The sequence below is a fragment of the Homalodisca vitripennis genome, chromosome 1 (genome assembly GCF_021130785.1).
Source record: "Homalodisca vitripennis isolate AUS2020 chromosome 1, UT_GWSS_2.1, whole genome shotgun sequence".
Taxonomy (NCBI): domain Eukaryota; kingdom Metazoa; phylum Arthropoda; class Insecta; order Hemiptera; family Cicadellidae; genus Homalodisca; species Homalodisca vitripennis.
Genome location: NC_060207.1, coordinates 178566599 through 178579628, shown reverse-complemented (window position 1 = coordinate 178579628; position 13030 = coordinate 178566599). Strand labels below are relative to the sequence as shown.

The 13030-nt window shown below is 34.2% G+C and overlaps 1 protein-coding gene across 6 annotated transcripts; it reads left to right on the top strand.

The window, feature by feature from the left end:
• Positions 1 to 3164: 3164 nt before the first annotated feature.
• LOC124352778 lies at positions 3165 to 11777 on the top strand. 6 transcript variants are annotated; one of them, XM_046802447.1, is made up of 5 exons: positions 3165 to 3308; positions 3754 to 3844; positions 4589 to 4879; positions 5025 to 5165; positions 11431 to 11777. In XM_046802447.1, the coding sequence occupies exons 2-5, from the start codon at positions 3772 to 3774 to the stop codon at positions 11595 to 11597; spliced, it is 672 nt and encodes a 223-aa protein (XP_046658403.1). In that variant the 5' UTR covers positions 3165 to 3308; positions 3754 to 3771; the 3' UTR covers positions 11598 to 11777. The 6 variants fall into 6 exon arrangements, with proteins under 6 accessions (XP_046658403.1, XP_046658400.1, XP_046658399.1 ...); XM_046802444.1 differs by having other exon boundaries at positions 3248 to 3397; XM_046802443.1 differs by having other exon boundaries at positions 3274 to 3409.
• Positions 11778 to 13030: the final 1253 nt, after the last annotated feature.

Genomic DNA, 13030 nt, shown 5'->3' with positions numbered 1-13030 from the left:
TTAAATTTTAACCTTTTGTTTCCTATTTGATAAATATGCAGATAATAAACTGTGAACTGAGCTTCTTAAACCATAAAATTCTAATATCTGTAACAATATACGATTTAACGCAGTCAAAAGCTTTTGAAAGGTCACATAAAAGAGATGCAGTATGATTTTTGTTATCAATTGAACATGAAATTGGTCAATTAGTTAAAATACTGCGAAGACTGTTGATGAGTTTGGTTTAAAACCAAATTGATTTTTTAATACAAACTGTTATATGTAATAAAATGTTTAAGAATTCTGACTGTGATTACTTTTTCGAAAACTAATTGTGCTATCCTTATTTATTCTGGATGTCTAATATATATATATATATATATATATATATATATTATATATATATATATATATATATATATATATATATATATATATATATATATATATATATATATATATATATATATATATATATATATATATATATATATATATATATATGAGACCCATTAGGAACACAATTTTAACGCTGAAGAAATATCATTACAATATTAGGTAACAATAATTTTTCTGTTTTATGTAATATAACTATTTTTGAGAATTATAGAGATAACAATAAACCACGTATAAAGAGTAATTCAAAGCCATTGTAATAAACAACTTAGTATTATGTCAAAGGATATTTGAAATCCGTTGTAGGAATTCTAAGATCATTCCATTTCCTAATACGAAGCCCGACTAATCTACCCACCCCAAGAATGTTTAGTTTTGACTGGTTATACCTTACACAGTATAATGTCGGAGTAAGGTTTGATCGATGGGTCAGTTTACTGCGGGGGATGACTGTTTGAGTGAGTGGAGTTCTTTTAGCGTTAAAATCTTTTACTAAACTAAATATGAGAGAGCACCGTCCCCTACTCATCTTTATTGGGAGCGGCTGGTACAAGTCTCCTATTCGTCCAAAGTGCCATGACTGAGATATAGCGCGATATATCTCTTCTCGTGGGACAACGATAGAAGGCGGCTCCTACATCCGAGATGTACACATATGCCGTATCGCTCCACTATTCATAGTGTCTGTGATTCAGTACTAGTGCAACAGTGTATCTGCTAACCGTGATAGTTTAACTCTTTTATTCATTTAATAGTCAGTAACATAATTATATTGTTTAATAATAACACTTAATGTGTAAGTAGATCTTCAATTAGCTATTTGTTCTAGGCTTATTACTAAGTTTCAAGTCTGCAGTCGGCTGTACATTACAAGCCTATTACAACACCCTATTGTTCCTACCCATCCAGCCACACGGCCCACTTTAACCACTGCACCGTGGTTCCTTTCTTAAAATGTGTTTTCCTATGGTGTAGAAATGGAAATAGACTGTTTTCAAACGTTTCGGTGCATCAAGTGATCCAGTTCGTTGCTGTTTGAAGATGAATTCTCGAGTGATAGCTCAATGATGACTGATAGCACTGTACCGTCAAGTTCTATGCCATAGGAGGAACCTAAACCTGTGAGGGAGAAGGTTCCATCTCTAATAGTGCATAGTCTACGGGAATTCAGACAACTTCTACAAGAATTAAAATGCTGGGGGCTTATTTCTACAGGCCCAGACTGAGAAACAATAACATAGTTGTAGTCCAGCCCATCACATTGGTATCTGCCCACGCGATGCGTAACACGCAGGCCCATATACACTAGATTATGATATGGTCCTACTACACCGAGTACCACTTTTGATTCAATAGTGTTTGGTACTAAGCCGACGCAGCCAGGCCAACGTCGTCCAAATGGGCCTAATAAACCAAAAGATCGTTTCACAATCGATATAGTGGGACTAGTATCTAGCACCACAATCCCCTACTCTGTCCAAGCGCTGTCACCCGTCTTCGTCTCGAAGAATGCTATCTTGAAATGGATCTCTTCTATAATTCCTTTGATTTTAGACTCTAAAAGTCGCCATCTGACCTAGTAGTTGCAATTATTCAGAGAGATTACATAATTAAAAAAACCTCTTGTCTAATGGACAGACAGATTCAAGTAGTGGTTTGGAACGCAAACGGTGTGGCTACTTATACCAAGTAAGTGCTTCTATACGACGCAATAGACTCCACATGTTTGTCTCAGACTCTGATGCAGACGTAATTGCATTGTACGAGACATGACGCTAACCCTACATGAGTTTTACTTTTCCAGGATACTATACTAGTCGGACGGACGAACCTGCCGTCCAGGGAAGGCGAGGTAATACAGGAGGAGGAACTGTAGTGCTTTTTCACCACAGTGTCACGCATAGGCTTATTAATTATAACACATATTTTGAGTCCACATGAGTGTTTTGATTCAACCTCGGGAATTGATCTCTCTTGCTACTTGATTTCTATGTCTCACCGGCGTCTGGCTCAGTCCCTGCTGATTTGGACACACTTCTTGACATACAGAGCCCTGTTATTGTTTTATGTGACTTCCATGCGTACCATCTCTCTTGGAATAACAGACGGACAAATGCCAGGGGACGGAGCTTTAAACCGTAGAGCTGCAATAACGGGAGTTACATCAAAATTCATCGTGTTTTTTCTGCATATAGACATATAAAGCAAATAATTTACAAACTATAACGTCTAGTTTTTATGTCGATAACAACAAAAAAGGGTACCAGTTGTTGGTGCTTTCTCAAATTATTTATTGGTTGAAAATTCGTAATTATGAGACTTTCTTTCCGATTATAACAAAATGTGTATACAAAGATAGTTACAAGTGTATTGTGTACGAGTATGATATCTTAGATTTGTATAGAAAGGTTCTTATTAAATTTTCATGTCAACTTTTATTTTTATTGGGTGGTTAAAAAAATTGGCATTTGTCTCGCTATGGACACCAAAGCCATTATCTCGGGTTTGTAATTTTATAAAACCTTATTTAAAAAGTCAAATTACAGTTAAAACAGATTTAATTTAGCAATTTTGTTACTTAACAGTGACCGGCGCTTGCTCGTTTGAACACGCAAACCGCCGGATGACCGAGGCAACATCGCCCTTGCAAATGGCATTTTAAAAGGGGCTGTTTTGTTGCAAGGCACCAAACTATCATTGATTGGCGGAACAATAGTACATCCATTTTGACTGTCACTTTGTTTTATAATTCACTCATCACTAGCGAATTCTTTTGACCAGTCCTCCTATTTACTAAACAGTAAACTCAGAAGTCGTGCTTTGCATTTTTTTCATTCTGGAGTTTGGATTATTTGGAGGGATTTTGTTTGTCTGTGTTTGACGAAACTTATGAAAAGTTCGATTTAAACTTTTTAAACTGGGCTTACTGTGTAAGTACACCAATAAGAATGAATTGATGAAATTAGTTTGTGTCCAGAGTTGTTTGTTCTGTTCATTTGTGTGCTTTTCTAAGATTGAAGTAAGGACTCGGGTAATCAACAGGATAATTTCGTGTGTATTGAACAATAATTTGAATTCAGTCCAGTAACCTAGCACATAGTTTTTATGTCTATCAATCGTCCTGTTCAGGATTTACTAATATTATATTTAAAACAAGAAGTGATGTAATAGAGTAGTCCAGGATTATTCCTGTTTAAGAGTATATTTAGTCCTAGTAAGATCAAAGAGACTAGAATTTTCATTTTTACCCTGCAAAATATATTCTATCTACTGATATATTCTAATATATAAATATATTCTAATCTACTGAAGCCAGATTTCTATTGAATATTATTTCTTAATAGGTCTCACAAATTTATTCATCATATTTTTCAGGTAGCAAGTTCTTTTGCCATGTCTGTTATGAACAATTACCGGCTTACAGAAACGGAAAACGTTTCAAATAGGTTGCATGAGGTAAAAAAGTGTAAGTAAAATATAGACTGCGGTTAGCCTAGATGTTAACTTAAATTTAGTCAAATTACTATCTGATACATTATGACTTGCTTGAAATAAGGATAATAAAAATTGTCAAATGTTTAGAAGCCCCAATTTGCATGATATTTAGAATTTTAATTGATAGTATTTAAAGTGTTAATGATAGTAATATTAAGTAATAACAGGTCAAAAGTGCGGAGTGGCCCGTAGCCTACACTATTGATAGTCAGGGGCATTTCCGATCAGTACTTTCCCGACCTCAGATCACCTCCCAGATCATCCAACTTTTCTAATGTCACATCATGTTGGATACCCCGCACTTCTGGTGAAAAAAAGGAAAGCATCCCTTGAGATAGTAGCTACATTCAAGCCTAGATCATGTGAGCGCTTGTTATATTTTTATATTTATAATATGTACGTATGTATTCATCTACTTACATAACCTAATAACAAATAGTAGATAGGGACAGTGCGGCCTCCTTGCCAAAATCTCTTCCTATTGGAAGGCATAAAACAAGAACCGATCATCATAATGAAATTATAATTTTCACAGTAAGTAAAATAAAGTCTGTTCTTTCTAATAATATAGTTTTTTAGGTCTCCAGAAAGAAAAACTCTTCCAAAAATAGTGGCCTCCTGATAATACCAAAATATCGATTAAGGTAGGCCTATACATTGAAAAATAATGATCTGGACCAATAAAAAGAAATCTAAATAGAAATTTTTGTTACAGTTGGTGCCTCCAATAATCAGTCAGAGGTGAAAAAGAAGGCTCTGGCAGATGTTGGTAATGTGCTACATCAAAAGTCTGTTCAAAGAGTAAGCAAGCCCTCTGCAACCTTCTCTAAACAAAATGTTGTTGGGAAGAATTTATTTAATATTTTCAACAGTAAAGAGAACAAGAATCTTGAAGAAAATAAGCCTAAACAGGTAGAAAAAACACACAATCTTCTGTTAAGTGCCATGGAAGATATTAATGATGGGATTGTAGAGACAGTCTGTTCTTGCCAAGAGACTGATGAAGGTATAAATAATTACATAGTATATATTGCAGCTGTAATAAATGTATTATACTTATAAATACACTCTACCAGATTCAAGGTTAAATGATTGTATATTTATATAAAAAAGCATCTTATTTAAAATAATTTTACTTGCAATTATTCTAGGTGACTTTGCTGACTTCATGTTAAATGATATCAAACTTCCCAAAAATCAGATTGAAGATCTTGCTTTAGTGTGGCAAAATACTCCTACATTCACTGCTAGTGACAAGTATGAAATAGATGCCATGATCCCTTATATACCAGGTCAGTAAGTATATTCAAGTACCTGATTGAAGTTCTAGCTCTAGTATTGTAAATCTATCTTGCTTTTGGTGTTCGTGAAAAATATGAAAATTGATGCCGTGATTCCAAAAATACCAGGATAGTAACCATCAACATGTTGCTTGCTCAATTAAATTCTTGAAATATATCAGACTCGCTGTGGAGTCATTTTTGGTCAACAGATATCAAACTGAAAAAGCTAGTAATCCATAGGTCCAGGACCGCAGTAAGTTTTAATGTACCTCAGGAATTGATTTTGGAGCCAGTAATCTACAACTTTTATGTAAATAATTTGCTAAGTGGTATTCCCACACAACCATCTGGCTATGTATATTGACGATATTGCTGTAATCTTTTCCAGTGTCATTGATGAAGAATTGCAGATTAACAGTCATGTTTTAACGTAGATGTACCAGTTTTTAAATTGTCTAATTTTACATGTGACCAAAAAAAAACTGTTTATATGGAATTTTTTAGGTGTGTTAAATCAAATTCACGTAACATCCATATTAACGGTTGTATAACAGAATAAATATTTAGGAGTCCTTACAGATGATCTCAGTTGGTGTACTCATATAAACAACTGTGCCAGTCTGTATTCCTGATTTTCCAAATTACTAATATTGCAGCAAGTTTCTTAAACATGTTTACTGCTCTCAGATCATGCCTAAGATACAGTTTATTGGTCTGGGTTGCGGCTACTCTAACATAAATTAATAAAGTTTCTGAATTACCAAAAAAGATCCATTCGTGTTCTTGCAGGCCTAGGTAAACAAGACTTGTAAAGTTGCATTTAAAGGATTAAATTTATTAGTAGTTCTATCACTATACATTTTTGAAACTGTTATGTTTGCAAAATTTAATAGTGTATCAGTCATTAGTGGATCCGCAGTAAAAAGCACAGCACCTGATCACATCTGAACCTGTGGCTGCAGGTCTGCCTCTTAATGTCAGAGCCAGGTGTTTTTTGATTAAATGATTTCCTGCTCCTCTTTGAACATGGATGTGAATGCTCTTATCACATTAACTGTAATAATGAAAGTAATAGAGCAAACCATGTAAACCTTTTTTTATTTTGTTTGTCTTAGTGCCTACAAAAAAAGTTACTTACAGTTTATTGTTTTATGTAATTTATATCCAGACATACAAAGACATCTATAACTGAGAGAGTTTTAAAGCACACTTTTCCAGTCCATCAAAGGCTTGCATCCACAGAGATGTACAAGGTGTAAATGAGTAATTAGGAATAAGTGCCCCAAAACATATCAAAGAGAAATTGATTTGGAACAGATCGCTAACATAAAACTGGATCATGACTCTGTGCCTAGTCTACTGACATTGTAATAGATTACTTCCTGTAAAGTTATTTGTCATAAAACTAGAATATAATTTATGTATATCATTCTCAAGGTTAGATACAGTCTAAACATTTTATTTCAAACATATTTTCACATTTCTTATCTATTGATATTTACAGACAATTTTCTTAATAATATCAGTTGAATTGCATTTTTTTACTACAAAGTAAGATTACGCCACACCACGTGTCGCGTAACAGGCTTCGCTAAGGTTCAAATCAAATCAAATCAAATATCCTTTATTTCCATCAGACATATAACATGCATTGGATTGCGTCATAAATATTACAAAAATACATGTACAGTTTTTATATCTATACATACAGACTATTTATTTCTAATAAATTCACTGAGGGTGTAGAAACATTTTTCTATTACAAAAGCCTTCAGTGTTCTCTTAAAGACCATTACATCATTTACATTCTTTAGGTTCACAGGAAGAGAATTGTACAAAATTACGGCATTATAAAAAGTGATGTTTAAAAAAGAGGTTGCATGGGGGGGAATATTTAATTTGTTGCTATTCCTGAGATAGTGTCCGGACTACGGAATTAGTAACTCGAAAATGCCCTGGTTTTGCTTAAAAAAGACCAATGTGTGGTAAATATAGATACTTGGAAAAGTAAGCAGATTGAACTTCTTAAAGTGTGATTTGCAGGATTCTGATTGACGGATGCCAGCAATAGCTCTCACCGCTTTCTTCTGCAAAAGAAAGACATGGTTTGTTCTGCAATTTTCAAAACCCCAAATTTCAACAGCGTATGAAAGGTAGGGATAAACTAATGCAAAATATGAAGTCAGAAGCACATCGGTGCCCGTGAAAGATGAAAGTCTACGAAGAACAAAAATACCAGCACAGACTTTACGTGCGACATGATTTACATGAAAGGAGAAGCTAAGATTCCTATCGACAATTAGTCCTAAAAACTTGACCATTTTCTCAGAACAAACCTCTGTATCGCCAACCCAAACACTCAGAGTCATTGCGTCTTGATGAAATTGAAAAGTCTAGCAATGTAGTTTTATCAGTATTCACGGCCAAACCATTACTCTGAAACCTCTGGACTATTGAATTACACTGAACAAACGTATTTATCTCCAAATTGAAACAACAAGACTCATCAATTACAAGTGATGTGTCGTCAGCAAACAAACACAACAAGCCCCTCGAAACACAACTGCTGAGGTCATTCACATACAAAATAAAGAGGAAGGGTCCAAGTATAGAGCCTTGTGGCACACTCGTCTTGACTATCTTTTCCTAGTATTTACGTCAACGTATGGAATTTCCACAACTTGTCTACGCTGACTCAAGAAAGATGACAGCCATTGATTTGCCAAGCCACGCACACCCACTCTGTCAAGCTTTTGCAAAAGAAGTTCATGCGAAACCATGTCAAATGCTTTTCTCAAATCAAAAAAGATACCAGCAGAAAACTTTCCTTCCTCAAGAGCTTTAACAACTTTATCCAAGAGAGCACACATTGCCTTCACAGTTGAGCCTCCCTTGACAAAACCAAACTGTTTGTCAAAAAAGGTTGCATGCAAAAAAGCTCAGCCAAATCCTATGGAGTGACATGCACCATCATCAATTTCAGTGTTGCTCATATATAAGTGAAGCTTCATTAACATGTGCGGACGTATTTGTATATATATAAAAAAAAAAAACAATACCAATTATTCAGATTAAATGTTGTAACTTCATATCACATCCTTAGTACCTTTATAATATTCATCCAATTTATAAAATAGATTTCTAGATAGCCAGTCCTGTAACACTATTGTAAATTTGTTATCTGTTAGATTTTTCCATGAAGCGGGTTACATTATTATACATTTTTAAGCCTAGATAGTTGTGGTAATTCATGGTTCTTGTTAACCTATACCGTAGTAATTCAAACTTATTACTATTTCTGGTATCATGGTAATGTGTCATGTTTCTTAAAAGGTATTTGTTAAAATCTTTCTTAAGTATAAGGAAAATATCAAATATATACAAATGTACAACGGTAAAAATACTGATTTTAACAAAACAGGTCTACAATGAGTTAATGGCTTAAAGCCAGTTGATATTGCTACTGTTTTTTCTGCAGGATTAAAATCTTTTCTATACCTACCCCATTCCCCCATACTACAAAACCGTACCTTATAAAAAATGAATAAAAAAACATTTGTACATAACTAGTAGTTACCATAACTCCTTAAATTTGCTAGTAAAAATACTGCTCTAGTCAATTTTGTACAAACACTATCAATGGGACATTTACATGAAAGATTAGCTTTAGTATCATTCCTAACAAGGTAATTCAGAACTAAAATAATCCCTCTTCCATATGAATGATTTATACCATGTAATTAATACATGGTGAGGTAGAGAAGTATCCATAACTTTGAGGGTAAATTAAAAAATAACAAAATAAAATGTTTGAACAAACCTTTATTGTGGCATCAAAGGGGTACAGCTGGAAATTAATAATAATTTTACTTTTTTTTAAATAACACATCATTCAAATGATGTCTCTAATTATCAATGCACTGCTATAGTCTGGTTCTGCATAGATCTGTGAAGCATTTGTTGTGGAGTGCAGTGAACTTCAAGGCAAATTGCATGCTTCAAAGCTTCTAGGGTACTGAGTCAATATTTAAACACTTTACTCTTCATGTAGTCCCATAAAAATTAATCACATGGAGTTAAATCCAGTGTTGGCTGTGGCACCAACCTGCTAAAATCACACTAGTTCCAAATTATTTTGTTGCAATTTTGGTTTAAGAAATTGTTGTAGCATGTTTACATACCACTCAGAATTGTTACCTACACAACGATAGTCCTCCTCGAAGAAATAAGGGCCAATCATGCCTTCAGTGCTGATTGCATACCAAACTGTCACTTTGTCACTGTATAGAGGCCTCTCAGCAACTACCCTAGAGGTTTGCACCACTTCAGTAACACATATTTTGCTTATTTACTATTCCAGAAATGTGGAAGTGTACCTTGTCACTAAACAGAACACATGCATCATGAGGCAAGTTAGCAATGAAAGTTTCACATGCCTGTACTCGTTTTTGCCAGCCCCGTTGTGTGAGTTCTTGAGTGATGACCATCTTGTGTGGATGAAAGTGAAATTCCTCATGGAGAATACAGCACACAGTAAAATTAGGCAACGCCATGGCGGATGCATGCTTGTAGATAGAATGCTTAGGAGACTGCAAGATTGATTTTCTAACAAGGACAATGTTTTCCAAGTTTGATTTTTTGCAAGTTTCCTGAGCCTCAACTCTATTTCACAATATACTACCACATGTACGGAAGATCTCAACCAATAAAAATTTGATTTGTGGTCAGAAATAGCATTGCGGGGAGGGGGAATCCGATAAGGAGTTCGAAGCACCTGCTGCACTGCTAAGACTTATCTTGAGAAAAATATGTATCAACTGCAAAACCACGCTGTTCATTCAACCAAGCCATGTCTACAACTGATGAGATACTATGGAGTAAGTTCATTGTTTTTTGTTTCAGTGGCTAGTGTAAAGTGACGCTCTTTGCATCATTTTATTTGTTTGTGTGTTTTTAAAATGTTACAACCCTACGAGTTTACATCCTTTAGTTGTGGTGGAAGCATAATAAAAATATTGCTATAATAAGAACACTGCATACTAATCTGCATTGAAGAATTTAGTGGTAAATATCCAGGTGTCGCGATACCCACTCGACAGTATATGCGGAAGTTAAATAAGAAATTTGAAAACACAGGAAGTGTTTTAAATGCCCTGAAGTGTGGTCGTCCACGATCAATTTGCAACGAAGAAAACCTGCAGATAGTTGCTCAAGCTTTTGTAGCTCCCGATAAATCGACTCTTAAGACATCTGCTGAACTAGAAATATCAAGAAGAAGCATGCAAAGAATTTTAAAAGCAATTAACATTTCAGCCATACCGTCGTCCATCTTTACTCCAAGTAATTCACGTGGATGATTCTGATAGGGGATTGGAATTCTGTGAGACAATAATTATCCACTCAGAGGATGATCCAAATTTCTTGCGATCAATTTTGTGGTGTGATGAGGCATGTTTCAAACTAAATGGGCGCGTTAATTGGCATAACTGCGTGTATTGGTCAGATGCAAATCCTCATAACGTAATCCAAGCAGAACTCGTATGTCTGGTATTATGGTATGGGGAGGTATTTCGAGTACTGCACTGATAGGTCCTTATTTTCTTCAAGGAAATATTAACTCAGAAAATTACTTACGATTGCTGCAAGAAGTAGTAGTTGCCGAGCACAGAAACAATTCTGTTTTCAATATTCATTCGCTCATCTGGCAACAAGATGGTGCCCCAGCACATTTCGGTATCTAAGTTCAAGATTTTTTAAATAACACATTTAATGAATGGATTGGTCGCCGTGCTATAATCGATTGGTCTCTGCGCTCGCCAAATCATGTGATTTTTCACTGTGGGGTATTATAAATGAGACTGTGTATGCTTCAAAACTGCAAAATCTTGTTGAACTCCGAAGCCTAATTAAAAATCCATTAGAACTTGTTAATAACAATAAACCTTTATTGCTAAAAGTGTCAGATTCTGTTCTCAGTAGTTGTATGAAGTGTATACAAAATCAAGGTGGACATTTCGAACAACTGCTATAAAATTGTATGATAATATAAAAGTAATTTCATATAATGAATTTGTTTTCTTGCCTAAAAGTGGTTTATTCAATTAACCTATAACACCTTTAAATTTCTTCTGGGTAGACTGCCATATGCGCCACCCTGTATTATGGACATCTCTATCACTTTATTAAAGAAGACAGTTTTTGTTGAATGTTAATACAAGTATTTGGTTTATAACTTAGATATTATAACTCACAATAATTGAATTGCTTGTTGCAGAGATTGACTGTCTCAGTTTCACTTACCAAAAACATATGGAGGACATGGTGGAATTTGATTGGGATGTTAGCAAATTGCCAGAACCTGCCACCCCTTATGATCTTCCTTATGATGATGAAGAAGACCTTGCCAGCCTTTGTAATGGTCTTGGTTGCTATGAACTCTAAATCAAAAGCTGACAGCTTAATTGAATGTAGTTCTTTGACTTATAATCTATTATGCTTTTAATGTGTTATTAATGATAATTTATTTAAGATTTTGACAAAATAAAGTTAGCTTTGTTAATGTTTAAAACCACATAATTTTGTAATTTTTCATTCACAAGAAGAAATATGTTAAGAATTCTCCATATGAGTATTATTTTTCTCCCTGTATTACTGTCTTAATAAATATTGGTCGTTGTAAGTATAAGGCTTAGTTTTAAATTATGAATGATCACAACTTTGGGAATAGGTTCCCAAATCAGATTCCCATCAGGGAGTTCAAACATCAAGGAAATTGTAGTTCATTAATGAAGACATCTTAACGTTTATTGACACAGTTAAAACAGCTGCTGTTGCACAAAACTCAGATAAATAGTTTAAAAGTAAAACATAACTGAAGTGATAGAGGTTTATGCTACAAAGTAAATTATTTACAAGGTAGGTAATAAAAATCGAGCAATTATTATTTATAACAACAAAACATGTCTATTAGTAGATGATTATTTTAACAAAAGTCATCTGTCATTTGTGTACAAACATAAGAAAGCTCACAGACAAAAATTAAATTATAAACATCTTCAATATTTTAAAAATAAAAAAAGGAATTTAAATAGGAGATTTGCACATTTGATGTCAGTTTCAATAATGCTGTAAGAAGAAGCCCTAAGCTTTTCTACAAGAATATCTACTTTTCTTCTTGTTACTCCATAAACACCCATAAACATAGTTTTGCACACATTTTCTTTTTTACCATCAACGATTACATAGTATGTGACAGTAATAAGCCTGTTATGAGTAGCACAACTTTTACCTCTGCCTGGGTAACTTGTTTTTGTATCTAATATAGCCATTCTTTCACATAATGTTTGGTCACAAACGCTTACTGGCAATGAATAAAAATTATTAAATATTTCTTTTTGGATTTCAGACTTTACTACATTATAACATTTATTTTTCTTGCAACACACGCGTGAACAGTGTGAAATGTCAGTGGATGTTTTATTTTTCCTGTACGAGTTGTGTAGCTTAACCCTTGATCTTCTTTTGATTTTTCTACTTCTCGAACTCTAACACCTTTCTTTCTTTTTTTAGACGAGGCACAACTGCTGTTAACATTAGCTTCTTTATTACCTGGTTCAGGTGTCCCTGTAGTTTTGATTAAAAACTTCGACCGACTCACTATTATCTCACCACATTTACTACAAGTCCACGGCATTATAATAAAATGATAAAAACAGACATAGAAATATCCATAACATGATATGTTAACATAACAAGTTTTGACATCTGCCAACTTATAATACAACATATTTTTTCAAAGATGATGTCAAAAGTGGGTAGACCAATGTATCATGTTTTGCCATCTTATGAATTAGGAAGCCTGCAAAATAAATTAC

Bases quoted from the DNA above. Each gene is read 5' to 3' on its own strand.
- LOC124352778 (XM_046802443.1), top strand. From the start codon at position 3,335: ATGAAATTAGTTTGTGTCCAGAGTTGTTTGTTCTGTTCATTTGTGTGC. The intron at 3,410-3,753 runs GTAATCAACAGG...CATATTTTTCAG, and splicing joins AGATTGAAGTAAGGACTCGG to GTAGCAAGTTCTTTTGCCAT. The intron at 5,166-11,430 runs GTCAGTAAGTAT...TGCTTGTTGCAG, and splicing joins CATGATCCCTTATATACCAG to AGATTGACTGTCTCAGTTTC.